Genomic DNA, 25,243 nt, shown 5'->3' with positions numbered 1-25,243 from the left:
GGTTGTATCCATTCCTTGGTGCTGGCTGTGCTTTCTGTCATCTTATTGCATATGAATCCAGTGGTACTCAACAAACAGTCAAATGTTTATTTTTATTTTTTATTTTTGTTCCCCTTCCAAAAGGGTTTGATGTGCAAGTGTTTGATGTGAGAGTGGCTTTGGATCCATATAGAAATCTCTGACTATAAAAATACGAAAGCCTTTGGTGCGGTGATGTTCGTGGTGATGTTTTGGTGCGGTGATGTTCGCGGTGTTGTTTTGGTGACGAACCGAGGCTCTAGTGTTGTCCCCTGCCGCGACCGTCAGCCGCCAAGATCTTCCTGCTCACGATGTGGCCGCGAGGGGATTGGTTGCCGTTAACCGTGGTAACCTCCTTTGCCGCGTGGCTCTTTGCCGTGCCGGTCTCCCCATCAGAGATGGTGCGGTATAGTCTGTGCCCTCTGTGCGTCATGCTTGTGTCCTGGAAGCCTGGGGGATTGGCAAGACTGGCTGGGCACGGTGGACCGTGAGCGTTGGCACTGAGGCCGGGCTGATGGCCACCGGCGCCCTCTACAGGCTGCTGGGCATCGCTGCAGGGCTTTTGGGCCAGCTTGGACCTATTGCAGACGGGCCTTGGTGCAGTTTTGGGGGTAAACTGGGAGCTGTAGGTGGTGGTTGGCTTGGCGGACTGCACCCCATGCTTGCCCCGGTGGGCCGGTTTCTCGTCTGCCCAGGCCTGGATGATGGGGCGCACGGGCCGCGGTGGCGGGGTACACTCGTGCCTGACGAAGTCGTCACGACTGGTGGTGTGGAAGGTCATGTGACTAGTGGGGGGCACATACTCGTCTACCTGACGCTGTTGCCTAGGTTCCGGCCGCCACGGCTGGTACTTCTCGCGGAACTCTGTAGTGCCCTGGAAGACTGGGGCGCCCTCTGTTGCCTGGTTTTGGTACTGCATGTGCTGAGCAGAGGCTCCACGCACGGGGGCGCTAGAGGGCCTCTGCAGCGCCTCTACTGGATGGGGGACGTACTGCTGGCGGTAGTTGGTGGCGCTCTTGAACGTCTCACGCTGCTCAACCGAGTCGAGCGGCGGCCTGAAGGGCTTTCGTGTTGCTATGCCAATATTGGGGCGGAAATCGTCCTTGAAGGTGGAGATGCCACAGAACTTGCCGGACTCGAGAGTCAGGTTGTCGGTTAGCCGGTGTGGCTGGCGCCTCTGAGGAGGCCATGTACAGAAGTCCTCTGCGGGAACAGAATATGGAACAGGGCTTTAGCCTCAACAGCTACAATTAGATTCACCTTTATTGTAAATAGAGTAAAGATGCAAAGCCAAGTTAGCAGTTAGCATCTAGCCAGAAGAACAACAATGTTGTATTATTTAGAGATAAGTGCAGGGAAAGTAAGTACTACAGCATACGTGATGCTATATTTACAATATGCATAGCGATGGACAGTGGATATATTTTTCTTTTTTTTTCCTTTTCTTTTAAATATGCATATTAGACAGATAAGTGGACAGTGAGTTTGTACTTCACTGCAAATGGAAAACACGCCTCACATTTCTAGCAAAGGATTAAAAAAAAAAGAGGCCAGCATCATGAATGCCCAGTCTCATCTTTGGATAAGAGAACAAAATGGCGGACTGGCAGAGGTGTTTTTTTAAGTCCCAAGGACTAAAACCCCACAGGGTTGGGTCAGGGCAGAAACCCCACAGTGTTGGATAAGGGCAGAAAACAAGCCACCACCCATCATCAGTGTAACTTCCTTTTTTACAACGGAACCTACCACTGTCTCACAGCACAATTTTGAATGCACTTCTCTTCCATGCGTTGCTTGTGTAGTCTAAGGAACACCTCATTAAAGAAACCCTCCATAAATGAAACTTGCAGCAACATATCCCTCTATTGGCCAGACTAAATGGATCCATGTTGCTCTGTCACACACCGTCCATCATCAGTGTAACTGCTCTGCCTTACCCTTGTAAGTAGACAGGCCGTCCATCTTCGCCGTGGTGGGGTGGTACTCCTGGACCTTGTGGACCCTGTGGAACTGCACGGCGTGTGGGAGGAAGTCCGCGGTGTAGGTGGAGGTCATCTTCATGGAGCCCTCGGGGGGGACATATGCAGGCTGGGCCCTCGGCGCTCTGGAAACTATGCAGTGTGGTACGTAGTCGAACCTGAAAGGCACGGGTCGTGTGAGTGGGCCGTGTGTATGTCCATCGTGTGCCCGTGGATGTAAAACATGTAGAGAGATGCTCACTTCAGTTGTGTTAATAGTATTAATCACAGTGGCTTTTCACTACAGTCAACCTGCAAAGTAGGAATGCTTCTCCTGCAACAGCTGAAATGTAGTTTGTGGTGGTGCCCCAGTCGTGTTCATGTTCAAGTCAATGTCTATGAGAACTCGAGATGGGAAGGAAGCTAAATCGTGTACTTGATTTATTGATTCACACTTTTTCTGGGTGCATTGCAATGTGTCATGCATAGGCAGTAAGCGTTTTATGTCAGGCGGGTTAAGGAGACTCTGTAATACAGGTAAGTTCTGGGTAAAATGATCATTAATGCAGGGTTGAGTTCTCCCTTTCTTACCTGGAGGTGGTCATAAAGGTCATGTCGCCGTCTGGTGGATGGTAGTCATCGTGGGGGTGTTTGCTCTTCCGTACCTCTGCGCTGGGGTGAGGGGTAAACTTCTCCGTATACTCAGAGACGCAGTCGGTTAGGTGCGCGTCACATTCCACCAGGGCCGGTTCGTCAGAACACCGGTGCTCCCTGTTGGGGAGAAAGAATCGTGCGCTCAGGGTGAGAGATGTGCGAGCTTCAGCGGTTCCTGGAGGCGAAATGCTGACCAGCTCACATTGAATTAAATCATACGCAGTTACATGAGGATTTCCTGTGACAGAAATACACCTGCATACTTATCTAAGTCCCGCAGCATCCATCCCTTTCAAAAGTCTGACCCCCCCCCCCCCCCCCCCCCCCCTTCCGTCCCCCACGCACACGCTTTATCTCTGCACAACGACATGGACCGTAATATACTACCTGTGTTTGTTTCGAAAGATGCTCGACCGTCATTTCATGAAGCTTGAATGAAGTAAGAAAACAAGACAAGTTCAATGCTTCCTTACCTTTACCACAAGCTCTACTGCTAGGAGCGGTTCCGTCAGACGCACTGTCTCCCGTGCTTTAGCATTCTTTTGACTTCGTACTGTTTAAATTATTGACCAAAGGAGCACGCATGGCAAGAGAGGAGTACAAGTGGAGCACGCAGCAGCGGAGATGGTGTCTAAAAATAAATACCCGTGGATTATTCACCCTACGCGCCGAGACGGAGAGAGGACCAGATGAGCGAGCAGAGGCTGGCGCTCTGTGTCTATGATGGGCTAGCGGCTGAAACGGTTTTGATCCATCAGGATTAAGTGGGTTTTTCAAGGGTAAATAAATAAATAAACGAGAGTGAGTAAAAATAGAAATAAAGAATAACGTCAGCTGTTGTAGGTCACTGGCTATTGAGTGAGAGGGAGCCGTTGCGCCTCTCTCCGTGGAGAATTCCCAGTAATGAACTTAAACCGAGCCTTGCACAAATTAATGAAATTATTACCAGCCGCGACATGTTCAGAGATTATACCGTAATGCTTTGGGAGATGAAAACTAATCGGTCCAGCATGTACGGAACAGTCAGAGGAAGTCACGCTGTGTTCTCCATCTGTCTGTTCCTCCCTCGATCCACATGGGCCACCAAGACAGCCGTGGGAACAGGTTAGCCTACTCACCCGCAGTTGCAGATCTGACAGAGACATTGTATCGTCATGGTTCCAGGTGATGTTCGAGTCGTTGTCCAAACACTGCTCAGGCTACATCTCAATAAGGCTAAGAGTGAAGAAAGTCTAGCCAATGGAAATAAAAACTTATTATAGCCGCGAGTGTCTTAAATCCACTTGACTGCGCCGGGATTACTTGTCTCTACTAATTCAGTTATGGGACAGCTTAATGATTACTACGATAAACATGCCAGCCCGACGTTGCTTCTGGAAATAATGTTTTGATTCTTAAATTGAACCTAAATGACAAATAGACGAAAATTGTTTGGAATCATTATTCATTTTAAACGTGTTACATAACAATCATTAACTTCACTGGTTCATTGTTGTGGTCACAGTGTTACACGCCAACGTTCTATTTACACCATATTGTTGCGGTTTTCTCAGTTTAGAATGTCATTTGGTTTCTAGGCCCAGTAGGCCTTCGGGGCGTTCGTTGTATTCACAAGTCGTCACGAGATAATTCCACTGTATGTTTTTGTTTTATCCACAAGGTGTCAGCAACGGATCAGCAGCAGCAGGTGTCATTAGCTTCTCACCGATGGTGCAGTAGGGCTTGCGGGGCCATTCGAGGACACTGAACGGCTGAAGTGTTCCAAACAAAGCCACCCATTTTCCAGTCACGAAGAGTTTTTTGTCTGCTTACTTAAATATTTTGCAGTCAAGTGGAAAAGATAAACATTTACACTTAACAGGATTAAAAACAACAATCACAAAAACAATGCATACTGTTTGTCCTTAAAGTGAGTTCAAGTTAAGCAGAGGGAACACGTTCAATGACTTGACAAGTTCAAGGAAAGTTCAGTGGAAGTTAGGGAGGTGAAGTTCACTGAAAAACAACCAGGGGCTATGACCTTGTAGACTCACTGGCTAGTTTCTTTTTTCACATTGTTTTGTGTGTTGGTAACAGAAAGGCTCAAATCTCAGAATCCACCCATGTTGAGTGCAGGTGGTCGGTCTTTAGTGTCATTCAGGCCCTCATATGAAACGTCTAATCAAACATGATCTTTAAAACCTCTAAAGGTAAGCCTAGAACCAACCTTTTTGTCACACTTTCCAGGTCCAATGATGTGGTGGAGACTTTTGTTTTAATTCGTAAAGGTCTGTGTGAGATGACTGTCATGTCTATAAGCAGTGCCTATGACTATTAAACTGTAGGTAGATCAGTAGCAGATTGAAGTGCCTAGATTGGACCAAGATTAACCCAGATGACTACTTACCCTGGACCACACTCACGTGAATATAAGAATCATATAAAAATCCCATGGTCATAGTCCAGCCCTACGTGGAATGCAGCAAGGTTTTTTTTTAATATGATGCAATTCATTTTTTACAAGGACAAGGGCAGGACTTCATTGAATGAGGTGCAGATGAACTTTGGCACGGATTGCTACAACAGGATCTTCTATGGTCATTCGTCCAGCAATTAGTCATGCTTGCACCATGGCCCACTGACTTATGTCTCTCAGTCAGGCATACCAGGCACTCGAGAGATAGTTGAATCAGCACACATCGTGCTTTCCCAGACAAATGTATCCATAATGGTGATGGAGCTACTGCTGACCCCTAGGAGATTATGACCACGGCAACAATGTCATATTCTGATTCTGATTCTGATTCTGATTCTGACAGCGAAAGGCTGGTGGACCACTGTCACTGTCGGTCCCCTGGGGACAAAGCACGGGGGAGAAAACTAGAGACAGAAGATTGAGATAAGAGTCTGATGGGGTGGGAAGACCAACAATTGGTACAAACAATGTTTGTCGGGGGCACCATACACCAACACCTAACCCCCAACAAATGAGTAGTTACCAGAGGAAGAAGGCCATCTGTGATTTTCCAATTCAAAGATCCTTTCCTGTCTTACAGAGCGTAACATAAATACATTTAATTTAATAATTTAATGAAGTCATCTTGACTGGGAGCCTTCTAGTGCCATGAAAAAACTTCTGTTTAGCGGCTTATATTTTAAATAGACTATACCATACACCTTAAAATTCCAGGAATTGCTAACATTTTATGTTATTTTTCTTAATATCCACCTTAAAATTCCAGGAATTGCTAACATTTTATGTTATTTTTCTTAATATCCACGCCCAGTTAAACTACAGATGATGGTGATCGAAGAGAAATGGCACAATATACCGATATGCTTGCCATCTGAGGTGTTAAGGAAAATAGGCTTCAGTAAAGCTTCAATAAAATCCTAAATACACAGAAATCCATTTCTTCACTGCCAATAGCAGATTATGCCTACCTGTGCCATTGCCAGTTTAATGACGTAGGATTTGAGGAATTGGGAAATACCCACTGATGCAGAAATAACCTTTGCCCTAGTAATTCGATGGGTGTTTACGTCATTTGTTTGCTATCTCGCGAGATACAGATAGTATAAAGACTCTCAGGCGTGGAGCCACACCAGAATCAACTTCGAAAGTATTCACAACAACTTCAAGCAACTTCAAGCTGTGAGTGCAACTTCAATACTACCGCCTGTTAATATTCGACAAGTGAACTGTTTTTGTCTGTGACAATGCTTGTCACATAATAATGTTCTAGCAATTGCTTTAAACAATTATATTGCTGTGTGGTTGAAAAAACTGAAAAGATGTTGTCTTTGATTTCCAGGAGCAACATTATTGATATGGCGTCAGTGGCTATCATCAATGACCAGGTAAGTACTTTAGTTCGGCAGAGGATGTCTAAATAGGTAGACGGGCTTTGTTTTTATATCGCATACGTTTGATGAAGCAGCTGGTAGCGCTTCGCGTTTCCTCATCATGTACCCTAAACTTAACCTCCATTTGTTGTTACAGAATGTGGTGTCCAGGTTGACCAGTCTCCCCCTGGTTAGCTCTACTTACGACATAATGTCAAAAGTATACTTGCAAACCAAGGACCAGAACACCTACCTCAAGACCGTGCTTGACGTTGCGGAGCTTGGCGTGAAAACCGTGACATTGGTGGCAATGAACAGCGCTCTACCAATCATAGACATACTTGATCCAAAACGTAAGTTGAAACAACTAGATCTACTGCTCATGCAATTGTGTGTTGAAAGTAAGGACTCAATTTACTTGTCTGTCTGACTTCAACAGTCAAAGTTCAGCAGACTGTCAATTCTGTTCGTTATTCATCAGTGGTTATTGATGAAACGTAGATTAACCGCTCGTTTTAACTGTCGTTGTACTGTTATCGGATACTGATGACTTTATAACTTTGTCCCTTCGACACACAGTTTCCATTACAAATGACCTTGCCTGTAAAGGACTGGACAGGATTGAGAAGAACCTGCCAATCCTACAACAGCCATCTCAACAGGTATGCTGCCGTTGTAAGGTCCTAATGTAGTCTACACATGGGGCAGCCTCTGGACCACCCCTCTCTGTTGGCAAACTGCAGTGGAAATAGGCTGTTGAAACCTCTAATGTCAGCCAATACAATTGCAAAAGCAATTCTAATTCTGTATGCAAGCACATTTTCTTGGGGGTGGGGGGCTAAAATAGTTTGCCAGTAATTTACCCATTTGGCTCTGTGGTTGTTACTCAAAGGGAAAAGAAAGTCATACGCTCATACTCATACAAGTACTCATGTCCCCCAATTCCTTCCCCTTCTGCCCCTTCAGATTGTGTCCACAGCCAAGGATGCTTTCAGCGGTGCCAAGGAGTCGGTGACTAACGCTGTGACTGGAATGGTGGGCCGCGTTCAGGGTGGCGTTGAGCTGACCCGCGCTGCCGTCTCCGGGGGCGTCTCCACCGTGACGGAGAGCCGCGTGGTCCAGTTGGTGAGCAGCGGCGTGGATTCAGTCCTCACCACCTCCGAGGGCCTGGTGGAACAGTACCTGCCCTCCACCAACCAGGAGATTGATAGTAAGTGTGTGTTTGGAGCCAGAGGAACAACACCATACCTATAGGCAGACTAGATAAGTTAATGAGGCACTGCACCCTTAAATATGTTTTTTCAGCTGTAGACTGAATTATATGACTTCTGTGACAATATGTCAATGGTAGTGGTGAGGTGATATTGGCAAAATTCATATTTTTAGGAAATGGTCATCCAGTGTAGCACTAGACAGTGGGGCTGATGTCGAATAGGCAAAAAAATGACATCATGGACCTTAACCTGGATGGAAAATGTCATGAGGTCATGGAAAGATGGTTTAGTTTCAGTTACTAGCAGGAGTTATCCAGGAATACTTTTTTTTGCTCTGCCTTGTTTGGAAAGTGCGGCATCACAGCTGTAAGAGGGTGTCACGAGCAGGTGATTAATCCATCTGATGGGTCAGAAAGTTGAGCATCTTGGGATCTGACGATCCAAATAAATGGTGAAATCTCTGCAATAGCGGGCACTCTTGCCGCCAGCTGTCATGGTCTGTCAGTGAGGGGCGAGTTCACTTTGGTTTTTTTTAGAGTCCGTCTCTTTGGTGCCCTCTGTCTTGTCCTATTTTCCATGTGATGTGTTTTAATGGATCAGAATAAAGGACAAAAAGGGCTCGCGGGGTAAAAACCAAGGCTTCTAAGAAATAGTGACCCAATATCCCTCCACGCAATCCGCTCACTGAGTTTCCTTTATTCATTTCTGTCAAGCGCGTTAGTGGGAGTATTTGCCAACGCCATCCGTCCTCTCATGAATACTTCCCCTTTCTTGGAAGTCCTCAACTAATTGCCCGTGTTTACATAAGCACTAGACACCAGACGTGTTTAACCAGAGACCTTTTGAACCTTCATGTTGCCATTTCTGTATGTATACTGTTTGTTTTGTTTTTTGTGCCTGCAGTAATCGGCTTCCTGGGCACACTGCCTTTGAGGATTCCCTTTTAGCATTTATTAATTAATTTATTTGTATTCATTAATCCGGTGTTCCCTTTCTAACAAAGGTTCCAAAGCTGTGGAGTGTTCCGAGGATGGAGAGGAGGCCAGCAGTTACTACGTGCGTCTAGGTACCCTGTCTGTGAAGCTGCGTCAGCGGGCCTACCAGAGGGCTGTTGCCAAGGTACATGAGGCTCGGCAACAGAGTCAGGAGTCCATCACCCATCTCAATCGTACCATGGATGTGGTGGGTGTCTCTACAATAATACTTTTTCTGTGTCTCTTCTATGCTATTCTCTGCAGCTCTAGTCCTGTGAACCCCTATCAGTGATTTTTTTTTATTTATATTTATTTATTTATTTTTTATTTTTTTTTATTTTTGTCTTTTTTTTTTTGTCATTTATTTTGTTGAGCCTATACTAAAAACCTCTCTGATAAGAAAACTGTACACAGACCAGGTTTGGTGCTTTTCTATACTGATCTGGGTATCCTTTATCAGATTGAATATGCCAGAAAGAACATCGATGGTGCCCACCACAAGATTCAGGAGAAACTCAGCTCCATAAAGGAATGGCGTTCAAATGGACACACACCTCAGGAGTGTGATGCAGCAGTACGTAGTCGGCACAATTACTGTGCCATTTATTTGGCAGATTTGACCATACTGACTGAAATGTCTTTTGTATCATGCCACTGGAAGAGGAATGAAGTCTGGACACCTGCTACACTATTAGAAAGTGTTTATTATTTTATGACTGGTCGTAGCAGAAATGATAGAAGCAGTCGTGGTGATGTAGAACTAAGAATGCCAAGATGAACTCTATTCACTAGCTTGAGGAAGCACTCATTTCAAACAGACTTTTTATGCATTTTAAGATTTACGTTTTGGTATAGCTTTTTGGGAAAAGACACTTCCAGTTTCGATGATCTAATTGTATCTTTTTTTTAAACCATGCTAGTATATTATTCTTTCCTGTCCTAATCATTGTGCCATGTGCCTCTTCCTGTGCAGAGTGTTGAGTCCCGTACGCTGGCCTTGGCCCGCGGGCTCTCCCACCAGCTGCAGACCACCTGCCAGGGGTTGGTGTCGGGTCTGCAGGGCCTCCCCCAGCACGTCCAAGACCAGGCGCTCACCATCACCAACCTGGCCTCCGAGGTCTGCCGCAGCCTCAGCAAGGCGGTGGCGCTCGGGGACCTCTCCGACGGGGTGCTGTCCTCCAGCAGAGCGCAGCTGCACCGCCTCCGAGAGACGTTGGACACCACCATGGACTACCTGGTGAACAACACGCCACTCAACTGGCTGGTAGGTCCCTTTTACCCACACATGGAGCCCCCTGCTGCCGGCATGGAGAAACGCCTGAGCTGCAAATAGACTCACTAGCTGCACAATGCCCAGTTCAGTGTGTGTGCTCCTTGGGCCAACTGCACTCACCCAGAGACTGACATGGACCACACGGCTGATGCCCTCCCTTCCCAAACCTGCACAAAGAGAATGATCTGTGGTATGAAGGCAAGGAAAGCTGTGGACTGTACGCAGTAACTCCTGTTAACCCCTAGTGCTTTCGTGAAGAAGGGAGAAGCCTGTTTTGCTTATGGAGATTAACTGTGTTGTGTTTAAACACTACATCATTAACCTGCTCATTTTCACATTCTGCACGTTGAGTTAATTACTGAACAAGCTGCCCATAATAAATTCCACTTAACCATACTACATCAGTCACATTCCTGTAAAGTCTCATATTTGCTGCTGATGTCTTGTTGCTGTCTTTGTGCTAAGTTATTAATAAATCCATTAATATCACTGGTTTTGACTTGTGTGTTGACTTATGCATTTAAAAAACAAAACTGGCAAAGATCACCTTGGTATAAATTTGAAAAAGTTCCAAGTTGTAGAGCACTGGTTAAACTGTATGATTTGTTTTATTTTTTATAATGGCTTACATCATTGTTGGGATGCGAACAAAGTTTGAGACACGCGGGGGGGTTAATAAAGAATGTTCAGTCGGGTACAGGCAGATATTGTGGTTTTCTGTTCTGTTAACAGGTTCCTGACTTGACATTTTCGGATCTTTCTTCGGAACCCGACATGTCCTCTGTACAAGAAACTGAGACTCCTTCTCACTCCCCACGGAACATGAGCAGTCAAGACCTCGCACAGAAATAAAATGTTAAACATTCACATCATCGAAATGGCAGGGGGAGTCTTGCATTGCCTTCCATGTTCTTCTGTCTAATAAATACATCTTGGTGTATTGACGTTTTAGTGTGTTTTAATTCTGCAAAACCACCTCCACCTCCCTAGTCCAGAAACAAAACTCTGCCACTTACAAACAGGCCATAACCTCAGAAGCTATTCACAGATGATAGTGTCACTTGTCGTTTAGGCACTTTGAGCTGCATTGTTTTGTATGAAAGGTGCTATACAAATAAAGTTTATTACTACTATTATTATAAGGGCCCTAAATATGAGGGGTCTAGTCAAAATCAAAAATCTCTTAAAACACTTGACCTGTGATTTTAAGGAATGATGGAATATAATGAATATACCCCCATCTTAGAAACATTACAAAAACGTTTAACATGGCTCAAGCAGCAGTCGTTTGTCAGAACCGAGGTATGCACGTTACAGAGGACACTTTCCTGTGAGAATTCTATTATAAAGTATTATATATTCTATAATAATCTATTATCTATGGAGACAGTCTTTGAACCGGAAGAGGATAACATTAGCTTCCGGAGTAGTGTTATTGTCTCAAACATTTTGGCGGTTGCCTTGCTCACGTCACTAACAAGTCTATGGGGTGCGGTACAGCAAATCTGGCCAACTTTTCAGAAGGATGACCTCTAATCAAAAGGAAAATGCTCAATATTTATGGTCATTTCTCTTGAGTCTTGGACTTCAACCTGATGTTGTTGGAAAGAAACGTCATGTCGTCCTCGGAGAGTAAGTTTTTACATGTTGACAGTTTGGCTAATAGTTGCTAAAGTGAGCTTAGCTTTGTCTCAACAGCTGATCTGACGGCAATCAAGGGGTAGCTAGCAAACCGGGTAGCTAGCAAACCAGCTAGCTATTCAACCACAATTCTGTTAGATGGATTTCCTTGTGCATCCGATAAAGCTTCTTTAACTTTTATATTCGAATATCTTGCTTGGTAGTCAACTAGCTAAGTTGTTTGGCGTTATTTACCTCACTTCGACAGTCCAGACCCAGTGTTGACGTTGCTAGCTTACACTTTTTAGCTAGCAAACCTCACGTTAGTGGTAATTATTCATCTCCATGCCAAAACTGCTGAGTTTTAGCTAAGGTAGTGAGTGAGTTAGTCAGTCAGTCTAACTAGCTGACGGTTAAATACGTTACAGTAACTCCAGGTCCGTTAGAGAGGAGTCCATGACAATAACCCAGGTAGATTCACCGTTGTCGTAGGAGGGTAAAGTCAAAAGGAGAGTAACTGTTGCATTTTGAATGAGCAACCTTTGTCATTCAAGTTGAACTGTCTGTCTCAATGGAACAACGTCATGCTTACATTAACATAAGACGAGATTTACGCATTTTAATGCATTCATTTTTTTTGTTATTTGCCAGGACTATGTTTGACAAGCCCAATAAGGATGCCTTTTACATCGTCACTTACTTCCTTCTGGAGAAACTCAATCCATCACGTATGCATGAAGAATTCAGGTGAGAGTTTAAACCAGATGGGAACTGACATCATTTATAGTCCTTTTATTATCATAGAAACCCCCCAGCACTGCATTATCCTCACACACACAAGCACACGTACTCAATCCTTGCACTATCCACATAAGCACATGAACACTATCTCTCTGCACTCTTTGCACTACTTTCCTCGTGAACATCAACACTGACACAACCAATTTTTGCACACTGTAATATCTGTATAATATCTGTATACACCCCACTCCCTGTGAACATGTCCTCCCTATGTGTATTGTTTTTCTACTGTGATTCTACTGTGATTTGTGTATGTATGTTTGTGAGTTAAGTTAAGTTAAGTGTATAAGCTACTGGATGACCTAAATTTCCTTCGGGATTAATAAAGTATCCATCTATCTATCTATCTATCTATCTTATCAACCAGTACCCATAGCAGCTAGTGTACCCTGCGTAAACCACCATCATCATCACCACTACAATCATTTCCTGTAATTCCCAATCTTTCTCACAGACATTGCTGGCCAGTGTTGGATCGCAAGCAGGACACTGAGTTCAGGAAACTCACTCTGGTTCTGCTTCAGGAGATTACGGTATGGTCATCTCCTTATGCTGCTTGTACACGCGGGCAGTTTTTGGTGGCTTTCAAGCAAGGACAACATACAGATTATATACAGGGACTACACACAACATAGAATAATACAAATCTAAATAACAAACAATATTCATAAAGTGCAAGAGTAAATAGCAGTACAAACAACAATAGAATGGATTTGGAATGGATTTCAGTGGTCACTAATGGTGTTGATCCTTGGTGGGGGTCATCTACAACCTCCTGACCTCACTAATAGGAGTGTATGTGGATAACTTTATAGATGGGGGAAACTATTTGCACCCTAATTATTCAAATGGTAATATCCCTATTCAGTTATTATGGATATGCACAGAAATGATCAAATGCTACACCCACACCTCTAATCACTAACCTACACGTGTCCCTGTAGAACACGTGACCCCCAAAGTGCTGGCGTCCTACCTGCACTCTAGTCTCAGAATCAGAATCAGAATAGTATTTATTACCAAGTAGGTTTGCACCTACCTGGAATTTGTTCTGGTGTATAGGTGCTTACAGTGAACATAAAACATACAAACACAATAAGTACTACACAAACACAATAAGTACTACAATACAAAAAGCAGGGCAGGAGTGCAAAAGTGGATGTGCAAAGTGATGTGGTATCCATACCTGTAATCACTAACCTATGCGACGTGTCCGTGTCCCTGCAGAATCAGTCTGGGGGCTCCTTCCCCAAAGTGCTGGCCTCCCACCTGCTCTCCCCCAGCGGGCCGAAGTTCATCCACATCATGCTGAGCCTGGCCAGGCACGTCATGCTGAAGGAGATCAAGGCCTTCCACACAGGTACTGCACCCAACACAGTCTAACACACACACACACACACACACACACACACACAAACACACACACACACACACACACACACACACACACACACAGGTACTGCACGCAACACAGTCTAACACACACACACACAGGCACTGCACCCAACACAGTCTAACATACACACACAGGTATTGCACCCAACACAGTCTAACATACACACACAGGTATTGCACCCAACACAGTCTAACATACACACACAGGTATTGCACCCAACACAGTTTAACACTCACACACAGGCACGTTATGCTGCAGGAGATCAAGGCCTTCCACACAGGTACTGCACTGCACATAATCTGCCACACACACAGGTACTGCACTGCACATAATCTGCCACACGCACACACACACAGGTACTGCACTGCACATAATCTGACACACACACACACACACACACACACACACACACAGGTACTGCACTGCACATAATCTGCCACACACACACACACAGGTACTGCACTGCACATAATCTGCCACACACACAGAGGTACTGCACTGCACATAATATGCCACACACACACACAGGTACTTCACTGCACTGCACACAGAATTACTTGCCCTAAGTACTGTACTGCAGGTGATTCACCATAGATACCTTGCTATGCAGGGGTTCTACTCTGTACACAGTCATTGTACGTACCATACCCAGCATGGGTACAGGTGCAACCTGGGCTAGGAAGACAACTTTTAATGGGACTCAAAAATTGACAAATAAACAAACAATCTTTAAAAGAACAACATGGTGCCACATCGGTATAGGAATGCCTTAGAGACTTCTCTGTTCACTCAAGCTCAATTTAGGCCCAGTAGCTCACTCTACTGGACCATACATCTACCAGTTAAAAAGTATAGATGGTGTAGGTAGTCTTCATGTCCGGTTCTGCCAGGCTGGTGATTGTTGTGTGCCGTGAGGAGTGAACCAATCAGCAGCCATGGCAGCAATCCAGCTTCAATAGTTTTACCACCTCATCTTTGTATAACTGCCTAGGGCAAGATTCAGTACCAGTCTCCATCTCACCCGTTTAACCCAATGATGATTACCTGGGTAATAACTGCGCGTGTGTGTGTGTGTGTGTGTGTGTGTGTGTGTGTGTGTGTGTGACCAGATGGCTTATGGGTCCCGAAAGCCGTTGCGATGCCTCCGAGCTGTTTGGAGATGGCAGAGAAACGCTTCCAGGTCGCAAGGTCATCCCACCTTGCGGCAGTCATGACTCGGGACCACCTCAATCGGGAGCGCCAGCACAGAGTCAAGTAAGAGACGGCCACCTTTTCACACACACACACACACACACACACACACACACACACACACACACACACACACACACACACACACACACACACACACACACACACACAGAAACCAGGGCCTAGGCTTTCCCATGTTGATCCATTTTCATCAAACACATGTGCAAGCATCTAGCTCGGTCACTCTGCCCAATAAGTGAAGTCAGAGAGAAAGACACAACTGGAAGTGTTTACCACACAGATTTGACCAAGGGCTTTGTAGAGCATTGCTGTGTTCTGCTGTTGCGCAATCCCTAATTTTGGTGTGTAGTATGTGTAAGCGTAGTTTAATACTCACTGCTTTGTTTGGGATTTGTTCTTTCGTTAAGGTCCTGGGAGAAATCCGTACGAGATCTCATGGCAGAGAAAGCCAAATACGAGGAATTACTTGCGTAAGTTTGGATCCCCACATTTCTAGGAAACATTTAACACATTTCACAAAAATTGTTTTAGAATAGATAAGTCCGGCGTGTTTTTTGTTGTTGTCAAAAACCTGTGTCTTTTTTCTGGAAACTTCTCTGTAGAAGCCAGGAAGGCATTGTTGAGCAGGATGGCAGTCTGTCCCAGGAGAAGGTTCAGAGGGTGCGTATATGTTCTCTTGCGTTGCTAGACGATTTCACGACCACATTCCTCTGTTGTCATGGTTTTATTTAGTTTCAGCTTAGTTTGCGTTATTGTTTTGCTTACTTTTGTTTACCTGTTCACCTTCCCAGTGTGCTGGGTTTTAGAGAACAATGTCAAGCAAGAGCAAAAATGTTAAGCATGATGTTGTTTTTTTGGCTGTTTTTTTGACTGCGGAAATACATGCATTTATGTCAGTGATATGATGGATATTTCTAAAGGTGAGGTCTGGTATTTAGCAGACGCTCTTTTCCAAAGCAGTTTGGCTGGAAATATGCACATTTGTGTCAGTGAATTGTTTGGGATTCATCTCAAGATTTGTTGGGTACACATGCCACTAGTGCCCTCTAGTGTACAGCATCTGTCAGGACCCTCTAGTGCTGAGATGAAATGAGCAATGGGTATATTAATAGTGTAATAATGAGAACTAAATGTATATACAAAGTTATTGCAAATACAGATACATATTGTAAGCATTTCATCGCATGTAAGAAAATCATTTATTTTTTAAAGTTTTTAGTTTTTTTTTGACAAATCATGATGGAACCCACAGACAGCAAGTGCCAAGCAGAGGGATCTTTCTTTAGACTTAAAGCCATTATTGCCAGAAAGAAGTCTCTGATTGGTCCGCAAACCCTGCGTCAGTCTCTGATTGGTCCGCAAACCCTGCTTCAGTCTCTGATTGGTCAGCAAACCCTGCTTCAGTCTCTGATTGGTCAGACCCTGCTGCTCTGTGTGTTCCCCTCAGGCGCGGTGTCTGTGGGTAGAGGTGGACACGGTGCTGTCCTCTCTGAGGGAGAAGCAGAGGATCATGGACCTTGTAGTTCGTGGCGATGTGGACAAGTACACGCTGGACGGAGACAGCATGAAGCTGAAGGTTCCCTCTGTCCTCCAAGAGAGGATGGAGAAGATGGCTGAGCAGGTGAGAGGAGGAGGAGGAGGAGGCCGCCGCAAGCAGCTTGGCCTGTGTCCGTGACCAAGAGATACTACAATGTGGTCACTGTAGTTGGGGGGGAAAAGATATCAGATATGTAATGCATTCATTTATATTAGACATATGGAGCACAGTGTAGAGAAAATGGAAGTGCAGTCTTTCATGTTAATGTTAATTTGAATTTTATTCATATAGAGCCAAAACAATACAATTGTCTCAAGGCGCATTAACGCTTCCAGTACACTGTAAAGGTCTGTTGTGGTTGATGAAATGTGTTCATGAAATAAATGCCTTACCTTGCTTTTTGCCACTTTGGATGAGGGGATAATTCAGTCTGGCTGTAAAGATCTTTCCTTTAAGATGAAGCCCAGCGTGTTACATTTTATAAGTACAGAGTGGGATATTTGGTGCTGTCAGCAAGTAAAGTCCTGATGTTCCTGCTGTGTGTCTCCAGACCAGCAGGGCGGATGACTTTGACTTCATCCTAGAATGCTAGAAAGTGTACACAGATCTAGAATGCTAGAAAGTGTACACAGTTCTAGAATGCTAGAAAGTGCACAAAGTTCTAGAATGCTAGAAAGTGCACAAAGTTCTAGCATCAGCAGTGTTCTGCTGTCACCAGCTTGTCCATTCTCTCCCAGTTTTTCACCATCTGTGTTTCTGATGAAGCATATAGATGTAAACAAAGTATGTCTACGTAGCTGGGCCAACATAGTCCTACAGTTCAGCAGTTATTGTATGTATGTGATGGCTCAAGAGGTAGAGTGCCAGGCTAGCAATCCTAAGGTCACAGGTTCAAATCCCATGAAATCTGAGAACATCAGCCAAAGTGACTGACTGACTGGGCAGTGGTCCAGGTGTGAATGGGAGGCAGATACCTGGGCAGAGCTGATCTGTGCTCTGTCCACCACTGGCTCTCCCTACAGCATACTTGCTCTCTGATGACCGGGGTATTAAGAGATATCGCCACGGACAGATACGGAGTAGACACTATATCTATGTTTATAATGCCACTATATCTATGTTTATAATGCGATTATATCTGTGTTCATAATGCGATTATATCTGTGTTATAGAGCCACAATAGCCAGTGTGACTCTGGTCAGCCCTCGCTGATCCATCTGCTGAAGCTGTTCAATGAGGCACTGGACATCGTCAATGAGGAGAGGGTCCGCGCTGTGGGCCCTGCGGCGGAGCTGCGTGCTGAGGCTCAGTCAGACGTCCCCACGGCGGAGGTTGATGGGGAAGCCCTTCGGCAACACATGATTCGGATAGGCCAAGCCCAGGAGGATCTGACAAAGTTGAGGTGAGAGTGCTCTGTGGTATTTGGCAGCTGTGTGTGTGTGTGTTTTTGTTTGTGTGTATCTGTGTAACAGTACATGTAAATATAACAGCTTGTCATGTTAAGTCATCGTGTGTGTGTGTGTCCCAACATGTCATTCCCAGGACCAGAATGACCAGCGAGGACATTCCTCAGACAAAGAGCGCCATCAGGAACGCGGAGGCAAACTGGGACAGGAAGTGGACTGAGCTTTTAAAGAACAGTGTCCTAGCCTCAGTCATGAGTGCTGATCCAGTAAGTACCCTGACCCCTGATGGTGCTGAACCCCAGCTTCTGTCAATAGCAGGAAATAGCACCTTGTATATCAGCCTGAAGTACTATGAGTAAAAACACGTAAGTACCCTGAGTTCAAAAAGGGCTATAGTGTATGTAATATGTCGTGTCCTGTGGCATTTGATGGCATACCAAACCGTGTCATGTTTTGTGAATCTGTGTCACACTGTGTCAAGTAATGTCTATTGTTACTTTTTATATTGTGTATGGTTCTATTGTCTCTCCTCATTTAGTGTTTTTAAATGTAGTTTGCTTACGTATCCTGTGTTCTCCCCCAGGGTGTGGACGTCCTTCCTGCCATGGCTGCTCTGTCCTTTGAGCCGGCTCCTGAAGACCGTCTGGAGTGTAGCGCCCTCTCTCAGCCCCCTCCAGCCCCTACAGGTGAAGGGCACAAAGGGGACGTGTGATATCAGTTTATCCTCAGACACAGATGGCACATCAACACTGGGAGTCTGTCGTGTAACAATCCTTTTTTCATGTAGTGATGGATAAATGAATGCAGCTTCCAAAGGGCCATGGTGTTTCTTTTTGGGGTTCAGTCTTGAGACCATTTTATTGTTTTGGAGCAATAGAAATAAAATTGAACTGAATTTCTCAAGTAGAGCAAGGTAACGCCATGGGACTGGTTTGTGTATACCAGTTATAGAAAAAGAAACACACACACAGTGTAATGCTTAGATGTGTTAAGTCTGTGGGGGTAGAATGGCTAGATGCTTCATGAGTCATGTTTGTGCTTCCCAGAACCAGAGGAGGAGACTCCCCAGAGAACCCAGAATGCACTGGTGGAGATGGTGAAACCAGAAGAGGAGCCAGACAGGTGTGTGTGTGTGTGTGTGTGTGTGTGTGTGTGTGTGTGTGTGTGTGTGTGGATGTGGATGCACACCTCTGTGTTTTATCCTTTTGCAAGATATGATGAAAGAGGAATACATTTTAAAATTGTATTTTTCTGAACTTCACAGAAGTTTCCACAGCATTCCATCTCCCGCAGAGCAGAGTTCTGATGAAGAGCTGGAATCTGTTCCCGCTGAAACTCCCAGGAAGCCTTCTGTTCTAGAATCCCCAAGACCAGCCACACCAGTGCAGCGAGCTCCTGCACACCATCTTCAAACATCTCCTCCAGTGTCTATGCTCAAGGTATCACGCCTGAGCCCACAGCTGAATAGAGCTCTTGTGTTCAAAGTCCTAGAATGCTATAAAGTGTACACAGTTCTAGAATGCTAGGAAGTGTACACAGTTGTAGAATGCTAGAAAGTGCACAAAGTTCTAGAATGCTAGAAAGTGCACACAGTTCTAGAATGCTAGAAAGTGCACAAAGTTCTAGAATGCTAGAAAGTGTACACAGTTCTAGAATGCTAGAAAGTGTACACAGTTCTAGAATGCTAGAAAGTGTACACAGTTCTAGAATGCTAGAGTGTACACAGTTCTAGAATGCTAGAAAGTGCACAAAGTTCTAGAATGCTAGAAAGTGCACAAAGTTCTAGCATCAGCAGTGATCTGCTGTCACCAACTTGTCCATTCTCTCCCAGTTTTTCACCATCTGTGTTTCTGATGAAGCATATAGATGTCATCAAAGCATGTCTACATAGCTGGCCCAAGGTAGTTCAATACTTCAACAGTTCATCAGGGATTGAATATATGTGATGGCTCAAGAGGTAGAGTGCCAGGCTAGCAATCCTAAGGTCACAGGTTAAAATCACATGAAATCTGAGAACATCAGCCAAAGTGACTGACTGACTGGGCACCGGTCCAGGTGTGAATGAGGTGTGAATGGGAGGCAGATACCTGGGCAGAGCTGATCTGTGCTCTGCCCACCACTGGCTCTCCCTACAGCATACTTGCTCTCTGATGACCGGGGTATTAAGAGATATCGCCACGGACAGATACGGAGTAGACACTAGATCTATGTTTATAATGCCACTATATCTATGTTTATAATGCCACTATATCTGTGTTTATAATGCCACTATATCTATGTTTATAATGCCACTATATCTGTGTTTATAATGTCACTATATCTATGTTTATAATGCCACTATATCTGTGTTTATAATTAGGGGTGGGAAAAAAAATCGATTTTTCGATTTCTCTCGATTCTCTCTAGAACGATTCTGTCTCGATTCAGAAAAGTTCATAATCGATTTTTTAATAAAAAAAAAAAATAATTAAAATTTTAAAATTAAATTTTTTTTTTTTTTTTTTTTTTTTTTTTTTTTTACACATTCATTTTGTGTTGAAATGCAAGCTGCATCGATTATTGCATTGTTCATTGAAAGTCATAATTGTGACAAGGGAAAGCTTTTTCTCTAATAAAAAAATAGAGAAGGTAATTCATCTGTTGATTTTCTTTATTTATCAAACACAAAGTAGGAAGTGATTTGAGACTCTGAGTAGCAAACTCAGATTTTTTAAAAATCGACATGCATCGATAATCGTTTTATCGGTTTAGAATTGATAATCGATAATCGGTTTAGAATCGATAATCGGTGTAGAATCGATAATCGGTTTAGAATCGAATCGTTGACCACTGAATCGGAATCGAATCGAATCGTGAGGTGCCAAGAGATTCCCACCCCTATTTATAATGCCACTATATCTGTGTTTATAATGTCACTATATCTATGTTTATAATGCCACTTTATCTATGTTTATAATGCCACTTTATCTGTGTTTATAATGCCACTATATCTGTGTTTATAATGCCACTATATCTGTGTTTATAATGCCACTATATCTGTGTTTATAGAGCCACAATATCTATGTTTAGAATACAACACCACAATGCCACACAGTGCGTGGTCTGTTTCACATGAGGATGAAGATGGGGTGGGGGGAAATGCCAAGAATCACAGTTGACCTTTTTTTGGTTAATTCATTTTCTGCTCCTCGTACAAGAAACACAAATTTCATTGGATATTGACATAAGGTTAAGAAGATGTTCAAGTATAGTACAATTTGCAACATACTTGAAGAGCCTGGCCGCATTGTTGGTGACCTTATTTCTCACCTGTAACAAGTTGTTTTCAGAAATGTCAAGCCTGCTGTGTACTGTGTACTGTTGTGTTCCTTCTTATTTTGTCACGTGACATGATCTCTGTTCTCTTATTGGACAACAAGACGAGACCTGAAAACGCACACGCCAAAATGTCTGCCGTGAAGAAAAAAGCAGACATCTTAGACCTGGAGATGGAAAACCTGGCCGAGCAGGTAAGAGAACACACCTGCACTCTTACCTACAATAGGTGATGCCATGTTTCATTTAGGATTACTGGCAGAGAGCAGGTCTGATGTTAAATTAACAATGATAGAATTGAATGTTAAATGTCTGCACAGACTTTGATCAGCGCTTCCTGTGTGTGTGTGTGTGTGTGTGTGTGTGTGTGTGTGCAGTTTGCACAGGCGGTTACCACTACCCCAGAAGACGGCAGGGACGGAGGCGCTGTCTTGGAGCACCTGCTGAGCAGCATGATGGAACCCCTCTCTGCCCGGAGACAGCTCCAACGCACCCCAGAGAGTCTAAGTACGTCTGCCTCTGTCCCTGCCCACTGCCCGCTGCCCTGGGTCATATGTGGGTAAATGGTCCTACACTGGCTTTATGCCAGCCAGTGGTCTTCTGATGGTGACATACCACATGTGCTTGTGGACTGCTGCAGGGCTGAAACGTGTGGTCTGCTGTTGTATTTGGTTGCATGGAATGTGCTTTGAGATGCATGTGTCTGTGTCAGTATGTGGATATGGTGATTTGTAGTATTGTTTATTTTTTTAATTTTTAATTTTTCTGCCAGTTGCAGACGTCCGGACGTCCTGGAGGAAGGCAATGGAGGAGGGCATGACGCAGAAGGTGCGTGCCTCCGCAAAGTATCCTGACAGTTTCACTGGACTCTTCACGCCTTTCTCGGAGGCCAGTAGAACCAATGTCAACCCGGACGTGTCTTGCCTTAGCGCCACAGAAGCCCCCGTCTCAACCACTATCCCTCTTAACACCCCTGGGAGCTTCTCTCACCTTTCCACCTTCTCAGCCTCCAAGCCCCGCAGTCCCACTCGGAAACAGAAGGGGGCAGCGGTTCCTTTCTCAATGTCTTTCGACTCTTTCCACATGGAGGCTTTGACCAATCAGAGTTGCAACGAGGATTTCCAGTTCAGCATCGCGAATGAGACCATTCCGGAGTTGTCCGGCAGCGACAGTCTCCTTGGCAGCAGTGACAGTTTCCTGAGTAACAGCAGTCCGGACCCCTCACAGGAAGAGGTAGAGGACCGACCTGAGGAAGAGGAAGAGGAAGAACTCGTTTTACCCCAAGTCACGTCCCCTCCGGAGGGAGACAAAGTGTCGGCCTTGCTGTCGGCGCGGCAACGGCTCCAGGCCATCCTTAAAAAGTCCTCTTTCGTCGGCCCCAAGGACCAAGACCTCCTCTCCTTCTCCCCCGCCCCAGGCACCCCTCATCGGGGCAGCAGAGGGCAGGAGACGGGGAACTCGGAAGCCCCACAGCATGTCTTCTCCCTGGACTTCGACCAGCTGGAGAGCCCCTCTCCCCCTCGTCATGGGGACCTCCACCTGCCAAACCTGCTCACCTTCTCTCCCGTGGACCAGCTGTAGCAGAGACTGAGATGTTGGTTTTGTCAAATGAAGTTTGTGTAAATACACAAATTCATGTGTTAATAAGTGGTTGTCTTGAGATTTTTTTAATGTAGTTTGTGTCTTCCTTTCTAATAATGAACTTTGAACGGCAGCTTAGCCTTTGCTGCCCTAAACCTGTGGAGCTTTTTCTGCTGCCTTTAACGTTTTTGAAATAAACTAAAAATATTTGTTGAATGCTGTTGTTATTGTTCTTTCATTGTGGGTGGGTGTGAGATTTAATAAACCACATGCTCGTTTCAGTTCATTACCACTCAGTTGGAGCGTTTCGTCATGAGCGCCGTGTTAAGGGAAACCACCTGTTGTTCCACGACTCTCGAAGTCATTAACACCTCTCTCAAGATAGGGGGCGGAAGAAACCCCGACAAAAATCCGGAAAAAGTGTAGTCATGAGAGTCAGTGGATATGGGCGGTTCCATTCCGCCTCTAGCAGTGCACTCCGAAAAACCCAAGAGCCGAAAGTAACACAACACAAACATGGCGGCTGCTGCCACCGACACACACCAATAAGAACATCGCCAACAAGTGGAACAAACAAAAGTTTCCTGGGATTATTGTAAGGTGTACGTTTTTTACGATCAACGGCGATTTTTCCATTCTCACAAAGACGGAGTATCGCGGCGGTCGGAGCAACAACTTGCCTACATGTCAACGTTCTCCTTTTTAAAGCAGTAAACAGCTGGTAAGTAACAGCTTAGAGCTTCATTTTGCAAAAGCAATCTTGTTGCGATGAGCGGAGTTGAATTTATAATATCATATATAATTTGCCGGACGACGAGAGTTTATCTCAGTCAGGTTGCTTTGTGTTATCCCATTGAATGTCTGGCGTTAGTTGCTGAAATGTGACGTTTGGTGTTGCAGGGCTAGCCGGTTTGGGGGCTTTGTAATACTGGTTTTGCGTGCGCACTGTCGAAAATGCCACTGTCAGATGTTACTTTTCTTTCCGTGACTTCGCTGGAACGGCCAGCGTTGCAAAACTGTGTCTGGAAGAGTGCGTGAAGTTGACCTAGTTACTAGTTCGGTGGATGCAACAGTTGGACACGGAACACGTCCCACCGCCCCCTGCTCGAGGCCCCGGAGTTGTGGGCGAGATCGTTGGACTTTTCAAACAGTGCAGGTGCTCACAGGGTGTGTCAGGTTCACGTAGCGTCGGTTTCTCGGCCTAATCGGCAAGTGCATCTTAATCCGCGCCATAATGGAAACATCCAGCAAGAGATTTCATAACACAGAAAGTCGAACGCGTTAGGGAATAGGTTTAACTTTTTTAGGTGTGTGACCTGTTGTTGAAACCACTGAACACAATAATAGAGCTGTCATCTAACCTGCCTGTGATGTTCCGTGTGCCATATGGTCATTGTAAGATGACCCTCAACCACATTCTCTTTGTACTTTGAGGTCTTTGCTGAGCATTTTTTTCACTGAATGCAACACACAAAGTAGCTTACAAAGGTTTTAGTCCTCGTAGAAAAGAGGCATTGCATATGTATATTGGCTCATGGAAGTCGTCCTTCAGCATTTTATTTTCCATTTTAGTCATGCCTCGCTGTCGGCGCTTGTCGAGCTGAGTAGCACAGGAGAGCCTTATGGTAAAACTGAGTCACAGGAATGTTAAGTGAAGTCAAATGGGCCGTGTGGAGCATCCTGCGGGATGAAACGCCCAGTAAAAGCGGCCACCTTTTAGAGTTCCACTGCATTAAACCGTGTAGGTGGTCTAGGAAGCGTCTCCCCTCTTCTTAACTCCCTCCTTGACCCGTGGTTGACCTGCCCGCCATGGGCTTCTGGGTTAAACCGAGTCATACAGCGCCTCTGCTAGCACACACACACACACACACAGCTCAAAAAGTGCGACTTCAGTTACAGCTAGAAATGTTTCTTATAGTATGAGCTTGTCCTATTGGAAGCTAAGAAATCCGGAAATGTAATGCATGTATGTGCATAGAGAAAGGTGTTGCCAAGGTGTGTTACATGCTAGTCCTGCTTTGCCACAGGTCTCTTGCTGCACTGGTATGTTCCCGTGTGCTGGCTAAAACAACATTGTCCTTCTAAACCTGATTAGAAGTTGCACACACAACGTTGAGAAAGCTATGATGTTGGGCCCCTTTACAATGTTTGAACCTTACTGCACCCAGATGCAGGTCACACATGCAGCGTGTGATGAATGAGTGGCCTATAATAACGCTGACAGACGAACGCGAAGTGACTCATAATAATACTTCCTGGTTCTGTTTTTACTCCGGTGCCATGGCCACTGCTTAGATAGTGGCTCACTCTGTGCCAGAACCGCACCAGGTCAGGACCACATCCGGCCCAATAGTGGCTGCCATCTGGTTGGTATTGCCCTTGATCGATAGGATCCTGGACCCACTGCTAGGTGCCATGGATCTACGATGAAGGTCTCTTGACTGGGCTATAAGACCTGC

The 25,243-nt window shown here is 45.0% G+C and overlaps 4 protein-coding genes and 2 non-coding genes across 11 annotated transcripts in view; 5 read left to right on the top strand and 1 right to left on the bottom strand.

The window, feature by feature from the left end:
• Positions 1-85: 85 nt before the first annotated feature.
• On the bottom strand, positions 86-4,295 carry LOC116224562 (stabilizer of axonemal microtubules 1). Of its 2 annotated transcripts, none has more exons than XM_031584715.2 (4): positions 3,749-4,295; positions 2,568-2,747; positions 1,956-2,155; positions 86-1,221 (listed from the first exon to the last, which is right to left on the bottom strand). In XM_031584715.2, the coding sequence occupies exons 1-4, from the start codon at positions 3,784-3,786 to the stop codon at positions 278-280; spliced, it is 1,362 nt and encodes a 453-aa protein (XP_031440575.1). In that variant the 5' UTR covers positions 3,787-4,295; the 3' UTR covers positions 86-277. The 2 variants fall into 2 exon arrangements, with proteins under 2 accessions (XP_031440575.1, XP_031440576.1); XM_031584716.1 differs by lacking the exon at positions 3,749-4,295 and adding an exon at positions 3,104-3,191.
• Positions 4,296-6,074: 1,779 nt separating this feature from the next.
• plin2 (perilipin 2) lies at positions 6,075-10,856 on the top strand. Of its 4 annotated transcripts, XM_012832663.3 has the most exons (9): positions 6,075-6,264; positions 6,425-6,470; positions 6,613-6,808; positions 7,035-7,117; positions 7,422-7,665; positions 8,673-8,851; positions 9,104-9,217; positions 9,617-9,907; positions 10,649-10,856. In XM_012832663.3, the coding sequence occupies exons 2-9, from the start codon at positions 6,441-6,443 to the stop codon at positions 10,766-10,768; spliced, it is 1,257 nt and encodes a 418-aa protein (XP_012688117.2). In that variant the 5' UTR covers positions 6,075-6,264; positions 6,425-6,440; the 3' UTR covers positions 10,769-10,856. The 4 variants fall into 4 exon arrangements, with proteins under 4 accessions (XP_012688117.2, XP_031440579.1, XP_031440578.1 ...); XM_031584718.1 differs by lacking the exon at positions 6,075-6,264 and having other exon boundaries at positions 6,293-6,470; positions 8,673-8,788; XM_031584717.2 differs by lacking the exon at positions 6,075-6,264 and having other exon boundaries at positions 6,297-6,470.
• A 585-nt stretch (positions 10,857-11,441) lies between these two features.
• Positions 11,442-23,000, top strand: LOC105904743 (HAUS augmin-like complex, subunit 6). 2 transcript variants are annotated; one of them, XM_012832657.2, is made up of 16 exons: positions 11,442-11,548; positions 12,188-12,283; positions 12,792-12,870; positions 13,565-13,697; positions 14,843-14,987; positions 15,353-15,415; positions 15,548-15,605; positions 16,393-16,566; positions 17,655-17,884; positions 18,025-18,154; positions 18,472-18,574; positions 18,935-19,010; positions 19,153-19,327; positions 21,308-21,397; positions 21,581-21,710; positions 21,976-23,000. In XM_012832657.2, exons 1-16 carry the CDS (start codon positions 11,442-11,444, stop codon positions 22,782-22,784), a joined length of 2,598 nt encoding a protein of 865 aa, XP_012688111.2. In that variant the 3' UTR covers positions 22,785-23,000. The 2 variants fall into 2 exon arrangements, with proteins under 2 accessions (XP_012688111.2, XP_031441221.1); XM_031585361.1 differs by lacking the exons at positions 11,442-11,548; positions 12,188-12,283; positions 12,792-12,870; positions 13,565-13,697 and adding an exon at positions 13,981-14,013.
• On the top strand, positions 17,443-17,571 carry LOC116224786. The gene has a single exon (XR_004165734.1).
• LOC116224787 lies at positions 19,962-20,090 on the top strand. Its single transcript, XR_004165735.1, has one exon.
• A 233-nt stretch (positions 23,001-23,233) lies between the features above and the next one.
• dennd4c (DENN/MADD domain containing 4C) overlaps positions 23,234-25,243 on the top strand; it is a 72,860-nt gene continuing 70,850 nt past the window's right edge. Inside the window, exon 1 of the mRNA XM_031585362.2 lies at positions 23,234-23,505. The gene's annotated coding sequence lies outside the window, so the exon portion shown is untranslated. The remainder of the gene's footprint in view (positions 23,506-25,243) is intronic.

Source organism: Clupea harengus, chromosome 18, assembly GCF_900700415.2.
Source record: "Clupea harengus chromosome 18, Ch_v2.0.2, whole genome shotgun sequence".
In the NCBI taxonomy this organism is placed as follows: domain Eukaryota; kingdom Metazoa; phylum Chordata; class Actinopteri; order Clupeiformes; family Clupeidae; genus Clupea; species Clupea harengus.
Note: the sequence above shows the minus strand (reverse complement) of the source record. Positions and strands in the feature narration are given on the sequence as shown.

Coding starts and splice junctions, on each gene's coding strand:
- LOC116224562 (XM_031584715.2), bottom strand. CDS start 3,786: ATGACGATACAATGTCTCTGTCAGATCTGCAACTGCGG. Junction 2,748..3,748: donor TGTCAGATCTGCAACTGCGG/GTGAGTAGGCTA, acceptor TCTCCCCAACAG/GGAGCACCGGTGTTCTGACG. Junction 2,156..2,567: donor ACCTTTATGACCACCTCCAG/GTAAGAAAGGGA, acceptor CGTGCCTTTCAG/GTTCGACTACGTACCACACT.
- plin2 (XM_031584717.2), top strand. CDS start 6,405: ATGTTGTCTTTGATTTCCAGGAGCAACATTATTGATATGGCGTCAGTG. Junction 6,471..6,612: donor TGGCTATCATCAATGACCAG/GTAAGTACTTTA, acceptor TTGTTGTTACAG/AATGTGGTGTCCAGGTTGAC. Junction 8,852..9,103: donor TCAATCGTACCATGGATGTG/GTGGGTGTCTCT, acceptor ATCCTTTATCAG/ATTGAATATGCCAGAAAGAA.
- LOC105904743 (XM_012832657.2), top strand. CDS start 11,442: ATGACCTCTAATCAAAAGGAAAATGCTCAATATTTATGGTCATTTCTC. Junction 18,575..18,934: donor GCCCCCTCCAGCCCCTACAG/GTGAAGGGCACA, acceptor TGTGCTTCCCAG/AACCAGAGGAGGAGACTCCC. Junction 19,328..21,307: donor CTCCAGTGTCTATGCTCAAG/GTATCACGCCTG, acceptor TTGGACAACAAG/ACGAGACCTGAAAACGCACA.